This window comes from Miniopterus schreibersii, assembly GCF_964146895.1.
Source record: "Miniopterus schreibersii genome assembly, chromosome: X".
Lineage (NCBI taxonomy): Eukaryota > Metazoa > Chordata > Mammalia > Chiroptera > Miniopteridae > Miniopterus > Miniopterus schreibersii.
This window is the reverse complement of record NC_138104.1, coordinates 89,292,949-89,314,851: the sequence shown is the minus strand read 5'-3', so window position 1 is coordinate 89,314,851 and position 21,903 is coordinate 89,292,949. Positions and strand designations below refer to the sequence as shown.

Sequence of the window (21,903 nt, the reverse complement as noted above, 5' to 3'; positions counted from 1 at the left end):
ACCCAAAATCTATAGGACACAGTGAAAGCAGTCCTGAGAGGGCAGTTCATAGCACTACAGGCCTACCTGAGAAAACAAGTAAACTTTTCACAAACTATCCAACCCTATGACTTAGCTTAGAAAGGGAACAACAAGAAAAACCCCGAGGAAGTAGAAGAAAGGAAATAATAAAGATCAGAGCAGAAATAAATGACATAGAGACTTAAAAAACAATACAAAAGATCAATGAAACCAAGAGCTGGTTCTTTAAAAAGATAAACAAGAGTGATGAACCTTTAGCCAGACTCAAGAAACAAGGGAGAGGACCCAAATTAGTAAAATCAGAAATGAAAGAGGTGAAGTAACAACTGACACTACAGAAATACAAAGTATCTTAAGAAAATACTATGAAATGCTATATGGTGGACAGTGTGGACAAAGCTGGACAATGTGGACAAAATGGACAAATTCCTAGGAAAATACAATCTTCCAAAGTTGAATCAGGAAGAATCAGAGAACCTGAATAGGCCAATAATAGCTGATGAAATTGAAGCGGTAATAGAAAAACTCCCAGTACACAAAATCCCTGGCCCAGAGAGCTTCACAGGGGAGTTTTACCAAGCATTCAAAGAAGAATTAACACCTATCCTCCTCCAACTGTTCCAGGAAATCCAAGAGGAAGGAATACCTCCAAGCTCTTTTTATGAAGCCAGCATTAGCCTAATTCCAAAAACAGATAAAGACACTACAAAGAAAGAATTACAGGCCAACATTCCTGATGAACATAGATGCTAAAATCTTCAGCAAAATATTAGCAAATCAGATCCAGCAATCTATTAAAAAGATCATATTTCATTACCAAGTAAGATTTATTTCAGGGATGCAAGGCTGGTACAATATTTGCAAATCAATAAACATGATATATCACATAAACAAACTGAAAGACAAAAATCACATGATCATATCAATAGACACAGAAAAAGCATTTGACAAAATTCAACACCCATTCTTGATAAAAACTCTCAACAAAGTGGGAATAGAGGGCTCATACCTCAACATAATAAAGGCCATATATGACAAGCCTACAGCCAACATCATATTCAATGGGCAAAAACTAAAACCATTTCCCTAAGAACAGGAACAAGACATGGGTGTCTACTTTTACCACTCTGATTCAACATAGTACTGGAAGTCCTAGCCACAGCAATTAGACAACAAGAAACATAAAAGGCATCCTTTTGCTTGGAAAGGAGGAAGCAAAACTTACATGATACCGTACATAGAAAATCCTAAAGACTCCACCAAAAACCTACTGGATTTATTAAATGAATTCAACAGGGTAGCAGGATACAAAATTGACACCCAGAAATCAATGGCATTTTTATACACCAATAATGAACTCTCTGAAAGAGAAACTAAAAAAAACCAAAAAACCAATTACCATTGCAACAAAAAAATTAAGATACTTGGGAATAATATAAACCAAGGAGGTAAAAGACCTGTACTCAGAAAACTACAGGACTTTGCAAAAAGAGGTAGAGGAAGATACAAACAAGTGGAAGAATATACTGTGTTCATGGATTGGAAGAATTAACATCATTAAAATGTCCATACTACCCAAAGCAATCTATAACTGTGATACAATCCCTGTTAAAATACCAGCAGCATATTTCACAGATCTAGAACAAACACTTTGAAAACTTACATGGAACCAAAAAACACCCCGAATAGCCATGGCAGTCTTGAGAAAGAAGAACAAAGTTGGAGGGATCGCAATACCAGATATCAAGTTATACTACAAAGCCACTGTCATCAAAACAGCCTGGTACTGGCACAAGAACAGACATATAGATCAGTGGAACAGAACAGACAACCCAGAAATTGACCCATGCCATTACACTCAATAATATTTGACAAAGGAGGCAAGAACATACAATGGAGTAAGACAGTCTCTTCAATACATGGTGCTGGGAAAATTTGATAGGTACATGCAAAAAATTGAAATTAGACCTCCAACTTATACCATACATAAGAATAAATTCAAAATGGATAAAAGACTTAATGTAAGATGTGAAATCATAAAAATCCTAGAAGAAAATGTAGGCAGCATAGTCTCAGGCATCTCTTGTGGCAATATGTTTGCCGATACATCTCCTAGGGCAAGGGAAACAAAGGAGAAAATAAACATATGGGACTACATCAAAATAAAAAGCTTCTTCACAGCAAAAAAACTCCACCAACAAAACGAAAATGCAGACCACTGTGTGGGAGAACATATTTGCCAATGACACATCTGATAAAGCGTTAATATCCAGAATATATAAGGAAATCATACAACTTAACAAAAGGAAGACAAACAATCCAACTAAAAAATGGGCAAAATACCTAAATAGACACTTCTCCAAAGAGGACACACAGATGGCCAAGAGACATATGAAAAAATGCTCAAGGTCACTAATCATCAGAGATGCAAATTAAAACAGTAATGAGATATCACCTCACACCTGTCAGAATGGCTCCATCAACAACTCAGCAACAGTGCTGGCGAGGGTGTGAAAAAAAAGGGAACCCTAGTGCACTGATGGTGGGAATGCACACTGGTGCAGCTACTATGGAAAAAAGTATAGAGTTTTCTCAAAAAAATAAATATAGAATTGCCTTTTGACCCAGTGATCCCACTTCTAGGAATATATCTTAAGAAATCTGAAACGCCCTTATGTTCATAGCAGCGCTATTTGCAATAGCTAAGATCTGGAAACAGCCCAAGTGCCCATGAGTAGATGAGTGGATAAAAAAGCTGTGGGACATTCACACCATGGAATACTATGCAGCTGTAAAAAAGAAGGATCTCTTACCCTTTGGGACAGCATGGAGAGTATTATGTTAAGTGAGATAAGTCAGTCAGAGAAAGACAAGTATCATATGATCTCACTTATATGTGGAATATAATGGACAAAATAAACTGATGAACAAAATAGATCCAGAAACATAGAAGCGTGGAACAGACTGACATATCTCAGAGGGAAGGTGGGGTGGGGGAGTGGGTGGGGAGAAATTAATCAAAGGACTTATATGCATAAATGGGGAAGGCCTGGGGGTGGGGCAGATGCGGAGTGGAGGGAATCAATGGGGGGGACATCTGTAATACTTTCAACAATAAAGATCAAGTTTTATAAATAAATAAAGACCTCTTGGAAAAAATTAGTAAAGGAGTTTGTTGTTTGCTATTTTTAATTTATTCATCTAAATTTCTTTATCATATGTTGTTCATTGTTGTAGCATATTTGCCTTTTTGATAATTGTGTTTTCTCAGCTAATACAACACTCCTCTCTTTAGGTGGCCCTGATTCTTCTTTTCCTTTCCTATCTGTTGTCTCCAGAAATCCCAAAATCTTTATATATGTAATATGTTATCATATTCCCTCAGGGGTTTCATCCCTTCTGAAGATTTAAATGTGTTCTCTCCACCAAGGAATCCCAAATCTGCCTCTCCAGCCTCTTTCCTAACATATTTCCAACCACTCAGATTTAAGCCCAGTTTATTATATATTCCTCCACCAAATATGGACCATCTCCATATAGCCTCAAAGGAAGTGAATTTCTTGTTTCCAAATGGAATCTCCCTTCTACATTCCAAGTGTCTCATAACAGCACCAACTTTTCCATAATCTCCAAATTAAGATATTCAAACTACTTTGTGTAATTTTGTTCTTTTTCATTGAAAACATCCAAGAACTATCCAGTCCTATCTGTTTTCCTGCTGTATGTCTTTTGCTTTCATTGGTTTATTGAATAAACATGTTTTTTGAGAATCCACTAGGTGCAAAGTAATTGTTACATGCTATAGGGGAAACCAAGATGAGTGAGACTCTGTTTTAGCCCTCTAAGAACTTGCTGACAAAGTGTATGAAGCATATTTATAAACAGCTACAATGCAAAGCCTTAATAGCACTGGCAGTGGCTATCTGTGTCTTGAATTATGCCTCAGTTATGCCGTGATGTTACTGACTTTTGCCCAAATTCATACCCATCTATTGGGTTTATCTCAGACTTTTTCATTCTATACATCTCACTTTATTTGATATTTCTTTTCTTTTCTTACTTTTCCACTCATGGTCCTTTCAACTCTATAACTTATTTGATTTCTATCTCTCTTCGGGGCCTATGAGTGGAAAGATATGACTCCATAATCCTCCTGTTGATCCAGTGGAGGTTTTTGAGCCCTGCCCTTTGGCAATGAGCATCAACCAGAGGATAACCAGGACATGCACTTTCTTACCTGAAAAGCTGATTTTAATTAACTGGAGCTCCCTTTCTCCAACTCTCTTTGCCTTTGAAAAGCTGAGATCATTCGCTGCTTCAGCTCTGGCTGTGTTTCTCTTGCTGGGGGTGGTCTGTCTTTTGCAGTTCAGCTAAGGATGACCTTTTTGGCCTTGTAAGATACCTAGGTCACTTCTGAGTACTCTTCTCCTTCTACCTGGAACACTTTGCCATGACGTGAGCTGTGATAAAGTGATTCCTAAGCCCAAATTAATGAAATGAAAATGAATGCCTAACACCCATGCCTACTGGTTTCCTGCTCTTTCAACATCCACATTCTACTTCAGGTATTAAAATTCTCAGCTCCCCTGAAATTCATGTACCACTATTATGAATGTTTTATACAGCACTCCAACATGTTAACTGCAGTGTCACACAACTGAGTGAAGAGAAGACAACAAATCGTCATGCCTAGTTGGTGAGCTTTTGTCAATTCCAGCTCTCAAATAAAAAGTTGCCAAAGCAAAAAGCTATCCTTCAAACCAGGTATATTTGTTTATATTTCTTCTGCCATTAATTAATCCATGAAAGCATCATATTCACATTCTTCCTTAAAAAAAAAAAACCAAGAAATCCATTTTATTCAACTCCTCTAAGATCTTATGAGAAAACAGTTCTCAAACATGATTTTGTTTATTTTTTAGGCTGAGGTTTTACAAATCATTTATAAATGAGGAAGAAAACAGAGGTAGTGGCCACATTCTTAGCTGAATCTTGTTTCTAGCCTGAAAGGTTGTCACTGACTAATGAAACAAAGGTGGCAAATATAATTATCAACCTTTGAAACCTCTCCTTCTAGTGTGTGTGTGTGTGTGTGTGTGTGTGTGTTACTGCCTGATTTGCAATTTTATATTCTAGGAAATCTCACTTTTCTATGTTTAGAAAGCAGAAATTCAACATCCCTTCAAATATCCATTCCTTTACCTCTGATGATGTGTGTTTGGCGGGGGAGGGGGAGGTCACTGAGAATTATAAGGGTATAGTGACATCTACAGGTAGCATGCTAAATAAGACATGGTTACCCTCTGCTGAGGAATGGACTGTTCCAACAAACCTCTCTGCCTTACCTTCGTTTCAATGTGCCTTGACCACGGTAACCAGCAGGAAAGCTTAAACCAGTTAAACTGGAATGGCTGATGTAAGAGATCTTGCTAAAATTAAAATCCATGCAATAAATAGGACTTTGATTTACTTAGTTTCCTAGACTTAGTTTATTTTCATTTTTGAAATGGGAATAGCGGTTTGATTGGCAGTTCATTTTGAAAATCTGTCTAAGGCATACATTTATACTTGATAAAAGTTGTCACTAAACATTGGTGGAAAACACAGAGAAAGGATATGCCAATTAGGAATTCAAAAAGTCATTTTCAGCTCTCAATGATGAAAGAGCCAAAATAAAACTTCTTGGAAGGCCTGTTCAGTGATAACAACTCAAGTTAATAATATGTCAGAAGGTATTTGTACATTTACTTAATGACAAAAGTGGGGAGAAGTAACAGTGGGAGGGGTTGAATAATAAAGTATAATCAAATTAGGCTTATTGATGTTGATTGTTTTGCTGTCTGGGTAAAATCAAAACAAATCAGGAAAAGGAAAAGATACAATTTAAGCTCCTTGTAGGGTGAGATTATGTGTTATAATTCTTTATATTCCTCATGGTAGTTAGACATATATCATGAATAGTTGATCAATCAGGAAAAATAAAAATTAGGGATTACTGTAAAAATGTATCTTTCCCCCAACAACTTCTAATGTTTTATTTTTCATCTCTGTGCTTTTGTTCATGTTTTGGTTTTTTGGTTTTGTAATCTAGAATATCCTTTCTTTCTCTGAACATACAAAACCTACCTAGCTCAAATATCCTGTTCCTTATGAAGTCTTTTCTGGTTAAGTGAAAATAGAGTCATTTCTTCTTTTTTGAATTCTCATAACACTTTCTTATGTCACCTATCATCTTTTACTTTGGTATTAAAATATTTATGTATCTATTTTAGCTCTCCTTCAATACCTTGAGGACAGGGACAATTCTGGATATTTTTATTTATGTGCATTGTGTAATTTGGGTGTTCAATAAGTATTTGTTGAATTAATGAAATAAAAGATTTCGCCTTCTGGAAGTTGAATAACAATTCAAGAATTAGATGATAAGATCATATTTACAAAAATGTGTTCACTAAGCCATTAGTCCTTGTGTTAAAAAGTTCTTTATTCCTTAGGATCTCCTTTTTTGGCATAAATCAAAATCTTAAATACCATTTAGGATTTCATCTGTGTGCTTGCTTATCTGAGCAGGAAGAATAGGATTAAACACATGTGGATAACTGGAGAGTGGGGGACAGTAGAGCAGTTTGAATTCCCTTCTTTTAGCATGAGAAAAATGGGTGGGCTTCCATCGGTCACTGCCAAGGTTACCTAGCTGGAGCAAGTTTGCTAATAGCCAAATAAACGAGGCTGATAACCAGGTCAGGCACTCAGCAGCAAGAAGCTACAGGATGTTCTGCTACATGGGGACCTCTCCTGTCAGGGAACAGCATAATAGGCTTCTTGGAGACCTGTGAAGAACCTGTATGTGGCCCTGGCCATTGTAGCTCTGTTGGTTGGATGTCATCCCATGCACCGAAGGGTTGCTGGTTCGATTCCTGATCAGGGCACATGCCCAGGTTGCTGGCTCAATCCCCAGTGGGGGGCATGTAGGAGGCAGCTGATTGATATTTTGCTCTCTCTGTCCCCCTCCCTTCCTCTCTCTCTAAAAATCAGTAAAAATATTTTTTAATAGAAAACCTACATGTGTGTGCAATGAGCAGGTCATTACTTGGGCACTGCCACAGAGGGCATCTTCAGCCTGTCAATATTAGCCAGAGAAGCAGGAATAGCCACAGAGAGGGTAAGCTTTAAAGAGAGAGGGGAAGAGGTGCCCGAGAGCCAGGCCCTGCTCACGCCTCCCAGTTTAAACAGAATAGTCAAGATTGCCACTCAAGGCTGACCTGAGGAAAAGGAAAGGAAACAGGGTTTAAAACAGCTTTTAAAATAATGCTTCGATTTGAACTAAAGTTGATACCGAACACGGGTTTGGCTGCCCACCACTCGACAGCCAAAACTCAAGAGACAGAGTCTGATAGAAGGAGAGCAGGTTTATTCCAGAGCTGTCAGCTTGAGAAGATGGGGGACTCTCATCACTAAAAACATCTTAACATCTCAGTGCAGGCAGGGGGTTTTATGAGCTGGAAGAAGAAAGCATAACAAAGGCAAAGGGAGAGGTTGTGGGCTCTTGTTGAGGGTGCTGTATGTGAGTCAGCACAGTCTGCTCTGATAACCATCTCAGAGCCAGTCAAGCCACGGTTTGATTTTCCTGGAAGGTGAACAAATCTCCTGGAGCCAAAATGCCTGAAGGCTGGAGTCCGCTTCCTTTGTGGTTAGCTCCTAGAATCCTTTAAGCAAACAGGCTGTTTATCAGTAGCTACATATTAATGTACAAGTCATCATTTACAGAAACAATATTCAAAGAATGGTGGGGTGGGTTACAAAGTTTAATAACCAAAAGTGGCCACAAAACTATGGAATCTTCCTATTGCTGTACTGGAAAGGGAGATACAATAGGCAAGAGAGAGAAGACAGTAATTGGAAACACTGCAGCCAATTTATCTTTACATTCCACCAAGCTCAAACTTCTCAATAAACCTAGTTACATTAGTAAACAAAGAACTGTCTTAGCCTGTTAGGGCTGCCATAACAAAATACCATAGGCTGGGTGACTTAAACAACAAAAATTTATTTTCTTACAGGTTTTGAGGTTCTGGTAGGGTTCAGTTTCTGGTGAGAGCTCTTCCTTGCTTGCAGATGGCTGCTTTCTCACTGAATCCTCTCATGGCAGAAAGAGAGAAAAAGGGGTGGGGGGGACAGAGAGAAAGAGGAACAGAGAGATCTGGTGTTTCTTCCTCTTATATAAGGGCACCTGCTGTATCAGATCAGAACTCCACCCTTATAACCTCATTTGACTTGAATCAGCTCCTTAAAGGCACCATCTCCAATACAATCACTTGGGAAGTTAGAGCTTCTACATATGAATTAAGGGGGGGGGGGGGATGCAATTCAGTCCATAGCAAGGACCCCTTGCCATGTGGCAAAACTGTTTGGAGACACAATAGGATAGAGAAAAACAGAAAATGATTTTCCATTCCATGCTTATGTCAGGACATTGCAATTTCAAAGAGAAACAAGAACTTTCAGGGCTTGATTAAATCTGGTTTTTTGGTCATGATTAAGACTAAAGGAACTAAAAAGCTAATTGGAAACTCAGAGGCTCCACCTTTAGTCCCTAAAGCCAGAGGTAGTTGATGCTGCCAATTCTTTGGGAGAGGGGGGAGGTGATTTTCAAAATAATTCAACATGACATTAAACTCAAAATATACTCTTCAAAAGCTGAAACATATCTCTGCCTATAAGGGTGTCTCCTTCCCGAGGACCTGCCTTCACTATCACTGGAAAAGGCATGGGTTTAAGTCTGTGTAATAGCCTTACCCTTCTTTACTCTGCTTTTCCTGGTAACCTCCCATAACTGACTCTCCACCCCGTTTTCTTTGTCTTTAGTTGAATGTGGTATTTAAGGTAATGGCTTCTTCTATTTGTGGGAATTACTCAGTTTTCCTGGATCTCTCCCATGTATACAGGAGGTAAACTTGTTATTATTAAACTTTAATTTGTTTTTCTCCTGCTAATCTGTTTCACGTCAATTTGATTATTAGACCAGCCAGAAGAACCTTGAAGGGAGATTTTTCCTCCCCAACAAGCATTTTATCCAGTTACTTAAAAATAAAAAAATAAAATTACATCTCAACAACTTATAAAAGGCAAGTAGAGGTAAATGTGCTCGTTTTACACATGACAGAGAACACCAAGGTAGTTGTTGAAAAAACCAGCACTCCTGAAACAATGAACTTTCCATTAGCCCTGTGGCACAGTCAGCTCCGCAAACACAAAAGGCTTTGAAAACATTCACCTGGCTACTGCTGTTAATGTTCTGTAGGAAGTTAAAGTACAATGTGAAACAACAAAATACTGAATGTGAGAGCTGGAAACAATTGAGCATTGTCCTGGTTTTCTGGAATTTGAGCAGTAACCTATTTTATAAAGCTGGAAGGTCTCCACAAAGCAGCCATTGGCTGGTCTAATAGGTTACAGGTGCAAACTCTAAAACTCCAATTGTCTTGAGGAAGACAAGCTCCACCTTGGGTGTAATTTCTTTAATATGACTTTTTCGCCTTTCTTTCCTTTTGATGCAAACTGGACTCATTCAGCACACTGACTCACCTGCCTCCTTTTCCCTTGTACAGCCACTCCCTTAATCATTAAGCCCTCAGGACAATGAGCTTCTGATCAGCATCAAATAATCTCAGGAAGGAAGCCTAGGGTCTGTTGACCACAAAGACATAGTTTTGGTCAACATCTAGGCCTCAGTTTTGTTTCAGCTCCAGACCCAGGAAAGTAGCAGAACCAGGCAAAGTGATGCCATGGCTGACATCAAGACCAGATGCAATGACCAACTACTTCCTACCTTAGCACCAATTAATCAGTAGAGACCACGACCCTGACCATGACCCTAACTCCCTTAGTCACCATAATTAATAATTTTCCCCTATAAACTCATCCTCCAGAAGCCATCAGGAGCCAAGTCTTTGAGCATTAGCTCATCTGTGACTCCAGGCATGGGCCACTTCCTAAAAATAAACCCTTACTTTCTTTGCTGGAAAAAAAAAAAAAAAAAAGGCAGAAAGAAAAAAAAAAAAGCTGAGATGTGCCACAAATTGGCAGTATAAAACTCAACAGTAGCAAGTCTAAGGTTAATCAACAGTGCATTGGAGAATCCAGGTAGTAGGAATAGTATTGGAAAGTTAAGACTAAGTAGAAAAAATGTTTGTATCTGAAAACTATTTGTTAAGTTACAATAATCTACTCTTAAAAAAGAAATAGTTCTGACTTCCATTTTCAGGTCTGACATGTAAACAGCTTGGGAATATTCATTTCCATCCTCACAATAAGAAAAGAGCTGTTCTCAAACTAAAAATCAACAATTCTTCTAGATTTGATGCCATTGTAATAATCTGGTTATTATTTAATAGGAAAGGAGGAAAAGGGAAGGCTAAATAATATAGACATGCCATTTTTACAGCTTTGCCAAAAAGCTGCATTTAACACTTTCCAAGTCTGTCCCCTGCTGGGGAATGGACTGGAACAAAGGCAGTTTAGACACATGCTCAGTAAGATCTGAGTGATGTGGGAAGGTGCCTACCTGACTGCCAATCAATCACACCTGGAAACAAAATAGTGGCTAGGATGGGCATGGCCACTGCATGTGAAGGAAACCTGAATTTTTGAACTTCCAAACAAAGAAAGTTCCCTCCTTCTTCCTCTCTGGCTGGCCAGGTTCCTGGCCCTCCTGTGGCAAGGGGCTGCAGTCCCCTGTGCCCACATAGCTCACGGCCATGTGGGACACCCACAATGGACTAATGGACTTTAATTCACTTAGATGCTGAACTACCCTGGCTGCAACATGGAACGGAAGCTCTGGACACTGGCCTTACCTCTGACTTTGCTGAACCCCCATCTGTACCTTTTCCAGGACTAGCTTAAGGGACAGGGGACTTTGGAACCTCAGAAATGTAATGTCACACAAATAAAGCCTTTTTCCACATCCCATCTTCCCATGGGGACTTCTGAAAATGCTTCAGCAGTACCCCAAGAACCTCATTCCCACTCATGTCTGGGAAATCTGGCCCAATAATTTCTCCTGCAACAGATTCATCAGACAATGGAAGTCGCAGGTCAAACTCCTGCCCCTAAAACTGAAGAGGCAAGCAGGCAGATACAAAGAATCACAGCTCAGGAGCAGAAGCCCACAACTGGAGGCAGAATAGTAGGAAATCTTTACATTATAAATACCTCCAAAGTTCTCTTTTCTTAAGAAGGCCTGCCCTCAAGGGAAACTATTTTACTAGAGCTTAACCAAGTAGGGTTTAACCAACATGTGGGAAGGAACAGTCCTAACCCAGCCCTCTCTAGCCTTCCATATTGTGGAAGGGAAATAACCAACTCAGGCTCACTAAAATTAAGAACTAATTCTAGAACTATAGTATCCCTGCTCCTACCTTCTCACCATATCACTAGGGCTCATTTATAATAACAGGGGGTTATAGCTAAAAGAATTAGATGCCTCAGACTCTGGAAAACCCAAAGGCAAATGGGGGAGAAAAAACAAGGATGCTAGAGGAAATTTTCACCTCTGACAGTACAATGACAACACACAGTAAACACAGCCTAACTCCTAGCCAGATAAACTTCAACCTCACGCTAAAGGCCCACCTACCCCATACATCATGTTTGGCTTTCAACAAAAATATTGCAAAGCATATTAAAAGAAAAAAAAAAACAGTCTGAATGGACAAAACAAGCATCAGAACCTGGCTCAGATATGGCAGAGATTTTGTAATTAACTGGGAATTTAAAATAACTATAATTATCATGCTAAGGGATCTAATGGCAAAAAAGAGGATGACATGTAAGAAAAGATAGGTAATGTAAGCAGACAGATGGAAACTATAAGAAAGAATCAAAAGATGATGCTAGAAATCAAAACACTGTAACAGAAATGAAAGCTGTCTTTGATGGATTCATCTATAGACTATACACAGCCAAGAAAAGAAACAGTGAGTTTGAGGATATATCAATAGAAACTTCCAAAACTGAAATACAAAGAGAAAAAAATAATGAAAAAGATTGAACAGAATATCCAAGACCTAGGGGACAGTTACAAAAAGTGTGTCATACATATAATATCAATAACAGAAGGAAAAGAAAGGGACAGAAGAAAGATTGAAGTTTTAATGGCAGAGGATTTCCCCAAATTAAAGGCAGACACCAAACCACAGGTACAGGAATCTCAGAGCACAATAAGCTGGATAAAAAACAAAAACAAAACAAAACAAAAACTAACATCTAGGCACATCATATTCAAACTGCAGAAAATCAAAGGCCATGAGAATATCTTGTAAGAAACCATAGAAAAATTGCCTTACCTACAGAGGAACAAGGGTAAGAATTAAATCATACTTCTTTTCAGAAACCATTCAAGCAAGTGATACTGTTGCAATTATCTAGTTATTAATAATAGGAAAGGATCAAAGGGGGAAGGCAGACATTATAGGCATGCCATTTGGGCAGCTTCACCAGGAAGCTGAAATTTCACACTCCCCAGGGAACCACCGGCCCATTCCCTGCAAAACACTGGAGGAAGAGGTCCAACAAAGGAGAAATAGACATATGCCCAATGAAGCTGGGGTGACATAGGGAAGGTACTTGCCTGTCAGTCAAACCTAGGGACAGAGATCATTGGCCAGAGTGGGTGGGGGCCACTGCAAGTCCACAAAAATTTGGAAATAGATAATCCCTTTAAAAAAAAGGTGTTCACCCACTTCTCTCAAAAGAGAGAGAGAGAGAGAGAGAGATCAACAGAAACTTCCAAAACTGAAATACAAAGAGAAAAAAATAATGAAAAAGATTGAACAGAATATCCAAGACCTAGGGGAAATAGATGAGTGGATCAAAAAGCTGTGGGACATTTACACCGTGGAATACTATGCAGCTGTAAAAAAGAAGGGCCTTTTACCCTGTGGGACAGTATGGATGGACCTGGAGAATATTACGCTAAGCAAAATAAGCCAGGCAGAGAATTAATTTTAATAATTTAGACTACTTATTCACTGGTTATTTAATTCCTCCAAATATTAATGAAACATCTGTTCTTTGGAGGGCTCCATGCTAGTACTGGGGATGGAAATTAAAAATGAAAAAACAAAACAAAACAAAAAACACTGAGCCACTTCCCAAAGAATTTTAATGGTTAGGAGGAGCTATCATATAAAAATAAGGTAAGATTATCTCTCAGACATAAAGAATAGGCAAAAAAGGAGGATGAGGAAAGGAGGAGGTTCCAGATTAGAGCTTCAAGTGTAAATGCCCTAAAGCAAGGCAGTGTTGGGTCTTGGGGAACTACAGGTCCCTTGGTGGGAGGGTAATCTAACTTAGCTGTATGGTGGGCTAGATGAGGCTATGATAATGGTGAGCAGCGACCAGACCCTCAGATGGAGAGACTCATGGTTAAAATTAAGCCTGAAAGGAGAAACTGCCCTTAACAGTTTCTTTGGGATTGTGGGTCAACCAAAGAGAATTTCCACATGGGCCAGATATCGAATGTGTCCTCTGCTCTCGTCCCAGCGCAGATAAACACAATGTGCAAATTAGATGTTTTATTCACATTGTCTCAGGGGGTTCCTGAGATGTAAGAGGGTGAGTCTCCTTTGAGGTGAGAAGTTAAGAAGACACTGAGCACTCTTAGCACTGAGCTTCGAGGATCAGAGCCTGCTCCATCAAAAGGGCATTTAAATTATGTTATGTGCATAAGTGAGTCCTAGGGTTTTGGTGCTGGTTACATTCATGAAAATAAGGGTTGTTTAAATGAAGGGCTGCTGGGAGGGAGGGAAGTTGTCAATTCTAGAAGCTTTGTGTTGCATCTATCTGTGGAAGTATACCTCATGCCCATATTGAATGACATCATATAATAGGAAAATATTACTTAGTTTTCCTGGCTAATCAGCATTTTAGCTGATTGGATTTTCTTTGTTACAGAATGCTACATGCTTGCTGATTTCTGTTGGATGAAAGCAAACAAACAATCCCAGAGGATGGGTGGCATCACTGGGATTCAAATGAATCACAGTGATAAATGCCATGTTGAAGTCTCAGTACAAGCCAGGTATTGTGCCAGGCACTTAACACATATTAACCACATTCCATCAGTCCAACAAGACAGAGCTTATCAAACAAACCCACTTCACAGATGATCACAATATTTAGAAATGTGCCCAAATTCACACAGCTGTTAAGGACAAGGTTGAAACTGGACTCCTGATCTGGATTAGTTTAGATCTCACACTATTCCAATTCTCCCAGCCTGAGGCCCACCGTGTGTTTCTGAATTCAATTTTCTTTTTTCTTCTTAATAATGTATCTCAGACAATAAAAATAAAGAATCTATGGTCATGCTACTGGGCTGGACTACATTCCCATAGCAATAAGAATACCAAAATAAATGAGAGGCTGAATAGAAAGCTAATACTTGGCAACAACATGATCATCTGCACATACAATGTTACATAACCTGAAAATACCAGAATTTCATAAAATTATCCCAGACATCCCCTTCCCTATAGAATAGCAGAACAGACTTTACATGAGAATCTAAGTATGACTGATGAAGAGAAGGAAAATATCAACATATTTTTGCCAGACAGTCCCTTACCTGTCCTGGGACTCCTGACTTGTGCTTCAGCTACCCCATCTCACATCACTCCTAAAACCAAGGTTTGCAGATGGAAAACCGTTCAGGGTTTGCAGGGATGTGGCATTTCCCAGGAAGCATTCATCCCAAGAGGCAGGAGTGAAGAGGAGGACCCCAATGTTAGAGGGCTGGATAGATAAGCACCCCGGAATATTGGGGATCACACACAGACATGCTTCCACCTGATCTCATACTTAAAGGGCCCCAGACAGAGCTGTCAGGCTAAGCATACCCGAAATTATTCTTCAGGACTTCCAGGGACTTAAGAGCCTTAGCCTAAGAAGGACAACCTCAGGTCAGCAGATAAATAGATACAAAGGCAAGAACACCGAATGAGGAGTCATGAAAAGACCCAGACAAAACAATGGGGTTCCATAAAACCCAGCTCAGGCCATCAACCCTTGCCTGTCTGGAAAAGTCCTGGAAGGATGTGGCTCATCCTGACTTCCAATTTGGAGGTCGCCAAAAGGTGAGTACCTTGATTTAATGGGAGCAGCCTCAGGGTAGCAGAGAGCAGAGCCCCAAGAATGGTCAAGTGTCAAGGTGTAGAATCCGAATAAGACTGAGAGAACCACCCATGGCACACAGAGTAACACCGCAAATTCCCCCAATGTGGTTGGTCCTGGGATGCTCAGGACAGAATTGTGACAGAACCCCATTAATCTTCCAGAAGTGATCTCGTGATTGATGGAGACAATCCCACATATGTAGAGAGAGAAAACCCAAGCCTTAACACGAGCTGTAATAAACCTAAATGTTATGATGGAAGCCCCACTAGCAGAGGGAGCCAAACAGAGCCCAAGCCTATTCTTAGCCCTGGGAAAGTGTAAAAGAGCTATCACTACTTAACACCTGTGAGGTCTTGAGAGGGAAGGCCCTCGGGTTAAAGGATGCAGCTCCAGTTCTACAGACAAAAAGTAGTTTTGGCCTTAATTGAAGATAAGATGAGAACCCTGAGCACTGAAGATAAGACCGCTGCCTAAACAAGGGGACTTACAGGGAATTTACCTTGCTGTCAGGCTTATGTAGCAGAAGGACTAGATCTAAGGCCTATAAGCAAACTTCCCCGCATATAAGGACAGACTCAGGTGACTAAAAAGAAGAGTCCCGGGCTCAGATAGAAACCTGGTTAGGAAGCTGAGTGAAGACCAAAGGCCCAAAACTCTTAAAAAGTGGGGTCTGGACCGGCGGGGAATGGCTCAGAGGCTAGCGTCTACCTAGGATCCAGGCGATCAGGGTTTGATTCCCGGTCAGGGTACATGCCTGGGTTGCGGGCTCGATCCCTAGTTGGGGGCCTGAAGGAGGCAGCCAATCAATGACTCATCATTGATATTTCTCTCTCTCTCTCTCTCCCTGTCCTTTCCTCTCTCTGAAATCAATAAAGATATATTAAAAAAAAAAAAAAAAAGGGCCCTGACAACGTCCTGACCCTCCTGTCAGGCCTGCAAGGCCCAGGGCCTAGAGCAGAAGCAGTGTGCCCTAACTACCCCAGTGGATTTGGGAGAGTGAGGACTTTGTTTGCAGCCAGGCCCACTCGGGTCTCTAGAGGGAGGAGTCCTGGCTCTGAAGACAAGAAAGTGGGGGCCCCGAGCAGGGACCTAGGGCCCACGGACTCCTAACCGCAACGCCTCAGCCCGTCAGGCACCCTGGACAGCCCTGCAGAACAGGACCCAACCGACTTCCGCTCCGGAGCCCAGGGCGTTTCCGTTTCCGCCTCCACTGCGTTTGGCCGTTTTATGGCCCAGGGCGGATTCGCAGGCGTGGCGACTGTCTGCGAGTCAAGGTGAGGACCCTGAGTGGGACCTGAGGAAGCCACACCCCTCCATCACGAAGGTGGGCCCCCCAACCCCTCCCCTGCACTGCGGCTCCGAGAGGCCCCAGCAGAGCCCTCAGACTGAATCCGGCCTGCAGTGTGCTGTCGAGAAGGCCTTGCCCTATGGGTGTGGCCCCCATTCTACAGGCGGGGGACCCCTAGGCCCCAACGGGCTTCACCATGAGGGCCCTGAGTGCTTAAGCCAGACCTCTGTCCATTTAAAGGGGCCACACAGAGCAGCAACCCCTGCACTCAGCTCTAGGAAGCGCCAGGCAAAGGAAACAGATAGAAACAGACGTAACTAAGGCAGTCGGGGTCTCTCCCCGGCAGCTCCCAAACTCAGCAAAGATGGCGGCGACCCAGGGCAGAGCTGGCAGGCTGAGGTGACCCTTATTTCCTCAGGTGGTGGTCTCAGAGAGGTAAGGGCCTTGGTTTAGTGGAGGAAGGTCATTCAGAAAGAGGGACCCGTCTCTAACAGGATTCGGGGTTGTTATAGTGAGCGACGATGGGGGACTCGTCCTACAAAGTAGGGGGCCACATAAAGTCCCAGCCGTGTTTTCAGACCTAGGAGACTAGAGCATATCTTAACAATGAGTTGCACTCACTTTTTCCGAAGCCATCTCAGGGAGGTGACAGATTAGCTCAAAGAGAGCAGAGGCAGGTCAGCAGAGGGAGGATTTCCTGTTGTGGCAGGTGTCAGGGACAGATCATTAAGGACATTAGGGATGTGCCACTATATCCGTAGAGCCATACAAAAGCTCCTTCCCTTAGCCTGTGTGGCTTAGTGGTTAGAGCATCCACCTGGGCACATTCCTGGGTTGAAGGTTGCATCCCTGGTCAGTCGGGGCTGTGGAGGAGGCCACCAGTCAATGTGTCTCTTTCACATCCTTGTTTTTCTCTCTGTCTCCTCCCACTTCCATTGTCTCTTAAAAAATCAATGGGAAAAATATACTTTCACTGAGGACTAACAAAACAAACAAACAAAAAAGAATCCTCCCTAATATCAGCACTGTTAGACCTCAAGGATAGATGTCAGGCAGGAGTGCCTATCAGTACTCACTCAGGGGTAACAGGGAAGCAGGGGATTGGGTCTGAGGGGAGTGGTCCCAGGCCATCACAGGGAGAAATCCTGACCTCAGCATGAGTCAAATTGACCCCTCGGAATTGGATCCTGTGTGGAACCACCTACCATAGCACTTCAAAATGCTTGCAACAGTCCCCATACTTGGGAGACTGTGGTCAGTCACATAAGGTCAACTTCATTTCCTCTTACTGGAGCTCAGGTGGGTTGGCTCTTACTGTGAGGAGTTCTCTACCAGAAGCCCAATGGAGGAACGAACCAAACCTAAATAAAGGGGATATCAAAGCATTCATTCGAACCCTTTGCTGTCAGCCTCTCAGGGAAGGGCTGTCAGGTTGGGCATCACCCCTTACTTCTTTATACCAGTCTAAAGGAGTTGAGATCCTTAGTCTGAAGGTCCAGCCACCAGTCAGCCAAAGAGGAGTGGTGTCAAGCCTTACAAGGAGCCAAGGTGAGAAGCTTGACTGACAACTGGGATTCCAAATGAACTCAGGACACAAAGGACCCCACTAAGCTCTCAGCACTGGGTGTCCAATGATTTGGAGGTGGACTGAGGCTCCTCTCCGGTTCCTTCTCCTGGGTCCCAGCTAGCGTTGAGGTGTCCACCTCAGAGTAGCTGTGGGGAGGGTCCTCAGGCTCTGTGTGGAGTACACACCATAATACTGAAATTGAACAGAGAGGACCCCACGTGCCAGAACCAAAGGGGCCATAGTGACATCGCCTACTGACCCCTGAGTAATCTCAAGGCAGGGCTGGTAGGATGCAGCATGTGACTCACTCTAAAGATTCTCTGGGTCCTCTGCAGGATTCTTAAGAGGACAGACTGACTAGGAGAACAGGAGCCTTGTGGGAGCCTAGAGTAGTGCCTTCAAGGATGCCTGCAGAGGCAGCCTTCAGTAAAGGCAAGGTGGAATCCGACTGTTAAAGGTGATCACATCATCTTGCTTTCCGTCCACCAGGTGCCCAAACCAGCTGTCCATTGGCCCACATTCCTGTCTGCTGTCCCGAACAACAGCCATCATGCCTCGTGGTCAGAAGAGTAAGCTCCGTGCTCGTGAGAAACGCCGCCAAAATAAAGCTGAGAACCAAGGTGATGAGAGTGCTCAGGCCCCTAGAGGAGAGGAAGGAGAGGCTGCTTGCTGCTCCTCTTCTCTTTTGGGGGAGCCTCCCTCAAGCTTCACTGCTGCTGGCACTCTCCAGGCACGGCCAAGTGCCCCAGCAACCACCGGTGCCGCTGCAGGTGCTTCATCTGAGAGACCTGCTGTAAAAGCCAAAGGCCATGGTAGGAAGAGTAAAACTTCCTCCCGGGCCTCAACTTCCACTGAGAGCTCTGGCCTAGATCTTCTAACTCAGAAGGCGATTATGTTGGTAGAGTACCTGCTGTGTCAGTATAAAAGGAAGGAGCCCATTAGAAAGAGAGACATGCTGAAGATAGTCCACAAATGGTTCAGGAAGGACTTCCCTGAGATCCTCAGGAGAGTCTCTGAGCACATGGATCTAGTCTATGGCCTAGAATTGAAAGAAGTTGAGCCCAATGGTAACTCCTACACCCTTATGGACAATCAAGATGACAGCAGTGATGGGAGTCTGAGCAGCGGCTTTAGGTTTCCTAACAAAGGGATTTTGATGCCTCTCCTGGGTGTGATCTTTTTGAGTGGCAACTGTGCCTCTGAGGAGGAGATCTGGGAATTCCTGAATATGATGAATGTCTACGATGGGAAGACTCACTTCATTTTTGGGGAGCCCAGAAAGCTTATCACTCAAGATTTGGTGCAGGAGAAATACCTGGTGTACCGGCAGGTGGCCAGCAGTGATCCTCCACGCTATGAGTTCCTGTGGGGTCCAAGAGCCGAAGCTGAGACCAGCAAGATGAAAGTCCTGGAGTTTTTCTCCAAGCTCAGTGATTCCGTCCCCAGTGCCTTCACCCCCTATTATGAAGAAGCTTTGAAAGATGAGGAAGAGAGAGCCCAAGCCAGAGCCCAGGCTGCAGCCAGGCCTGGCATTCCTTCCAAGGCCAAGGGGCGCTCCAAGGTCACGTCCAGCAGCTGCCCTCACCCTGAGTGATGTCAAGGTGGAGTCTTCACTTTTAGTTGGAAAGGTCTGTTAAGCAGTATTGTTATGTGCAAAATATCTTGTTTGCTTATCTTTGTGTGGGTTTTCAAAATTTGTATTTTCAAGTGGTGTTCTTTTAGATATAATGTTAGTTTACATCCAGAATATAAGTTCATAGGTTTATGAAGGACATGCGTGACACATTCATGGCCATTTATCAGATTAGGAGTAAGAGTTTGGTGTTTTAAATAGAAATTGGAAATCTTTCAGTCCCTTTTGTCATCGAAAACAGCATAACATGGCTTTAGGATAGGAGTATCTTTTGAGATGTGGAAGAACTTTACATTAAAATAGTTGGCAGCAGTACATAGATGATAGATAATAGATGATGATAGATGATAGATAGATGATAGATAGATGATAGATAGATAGATAGATAGATAGATAGATAGATAGATAGATAGATAGATAGATAGATAGATGATAGATAGATAGATGATAGATAGATAGATAGATAGATAGATAGATAGATAGATAGATAGATGATAGATTGATAGATGGATGGATAGATGATAGATAGATGATATAGATAACAGATTAGATAGATGATAGATATAGATAATAGATTAGATAGATATAGATAATAGATAGATTATAGATATAGATAATAGATTAGATAGATGATAGATGATGATGATAGATAGATAGATAGATAGATAGATAGATAGATAGATAGATAGATAGATGATAGATAGATAGATAGATAAAGTAAAAAATGGCCACTTCTGTTTTAAAACTATTTTCCAATTTTAGTTCACAACATTATTAGTCTCAGGTTTCCAGTATATCTATTAGACTTGTATATTACCTAAAAGTGTTCACCCCCTTAAGTCTAGGAGCCATCTGAACAGTGCTTAGGTATTACAATGTTATTGATTATATTCCCTATCCTGTACCTAGCATTACCTGTTACAGCCAAGTCATGGAAGTGTTCTTGTGTAGACGAATGGATAAAGAAGATTGGGATATATATAAAACGGGTCACTTCTTGTTTGCCTTACTACATTTAGTCTTTCGGTTTTGTAAATTTTGAAGAAATGTATCTGGATTTGCTTGTTTTTCAAGAATGTTTGAAAATATAAATCCTAGTGAATCAGACCTCTTGTTTCATGGCTTTTATTTTACACGATAATTGAGCATCAGCTCTTTGGAAGACTTTATGCTTGCATCCGGAATGTTTAGCAATGAAGCCCATGCCCCTGCCTTGCAATTATAGACTGTAGGAGAAGCTATCAATATAAAGACATGAGATGGGCTCCACTTCATAAGGAACAACTTAATAGGAGTGTAAAGAGAGGATGGAGATAGCATATTACTTAGTTTTCATTCCTAAGCAGAATTTAGTCCTGTTGGGAGGTCAGTGGGCAATCCAGGGCCACATCCAGGTGCTTCTCTCATCCTGAGTGAGGTCTGAGGTGAATTCATCACATTGTGGTTGGAAATGCCTGTGGACCAGGATTCCTGATGTACACAAATACCTTGTTGACCTATTTTGGGGGTTCATTTTCAAGTGGTGGTGTTTCAACCCAAAGTTTATTTAGATTCAGAATATATGTGTATGGATGACTTGAATCACACACTCGTCGTTTATCAGGTTTAGGAGTAAGCGGTATGTTTCTTGAGAAACACATTGAAAGTCCTTAAATCACTTTTGTGATTCTGAACACCACCACATGGCATTAGAATGGGGATATCTTTCGTAACGGGAAAAGAAAACCCATACAAAAATAGGTGGCATCAGAACATAGAGTGAGAAAAAAGTAAAAATTGTTCAATTGTGGGTTTACCTTATTCCATTCACTTTTTCTTTTCCTATATTTAAAAGCTGTGTACCTGGTTGTCCTTAGATTACTCAAGAATGGGTGAGTTTAAGGGAATATAAATTAGTGCAGCCACTATGGAAGACAGTATACATTTTCCTCAAAAATTTAAAAATAAAACGACCATGTTATCCAGCAGTTCCACTACTAGGTAATTATCTAAAGAAAATAAAACCACTAACCTGAAGGGATAACTGTACCACCATGTTCATTGCAACATTATTCACAGTTGCCAAGACATGGAAACAACCTAAGTGCACGTTGAGGAATGAGTGGGTAAAGGAAATGGGATACTCAAACAAACACACACACACAAGGAGACACGGATATATCATTCAGCCATAAAAAAGAAAGACATCCTGCCATTTCCGACAGCACCGGCAGAACT

General features: G+C 41.5%; 1 protein-coding gene across 1 annotated transcript; it reads left to right on the top strand.

Moving 5' to 3' along the window:
• Positions 1-15,117: 15,117 nt before the first annotated feature.
• LOC308551069 (melanoma-associated antigen B2-like) lies at positions 15,118-19,647 on the top strand (the record flags this gene model as incomplete). Its single annotated transcript, XM_081125424.1, has 3 exons — positions 15,118-15,158; positions 16,435-16,629; positions 18,543-19,647. The coding sequence occupies 3 exons, from the start codon at positions 15,118-15,120 to the stop codon at positions 19,645-19,647; spliced, it is 1,341 nt and encodes a 446-aa protein (XP_080981550.1).
• Positions 19,648-21,903: the final 2,256 nt, after the last annotated feature.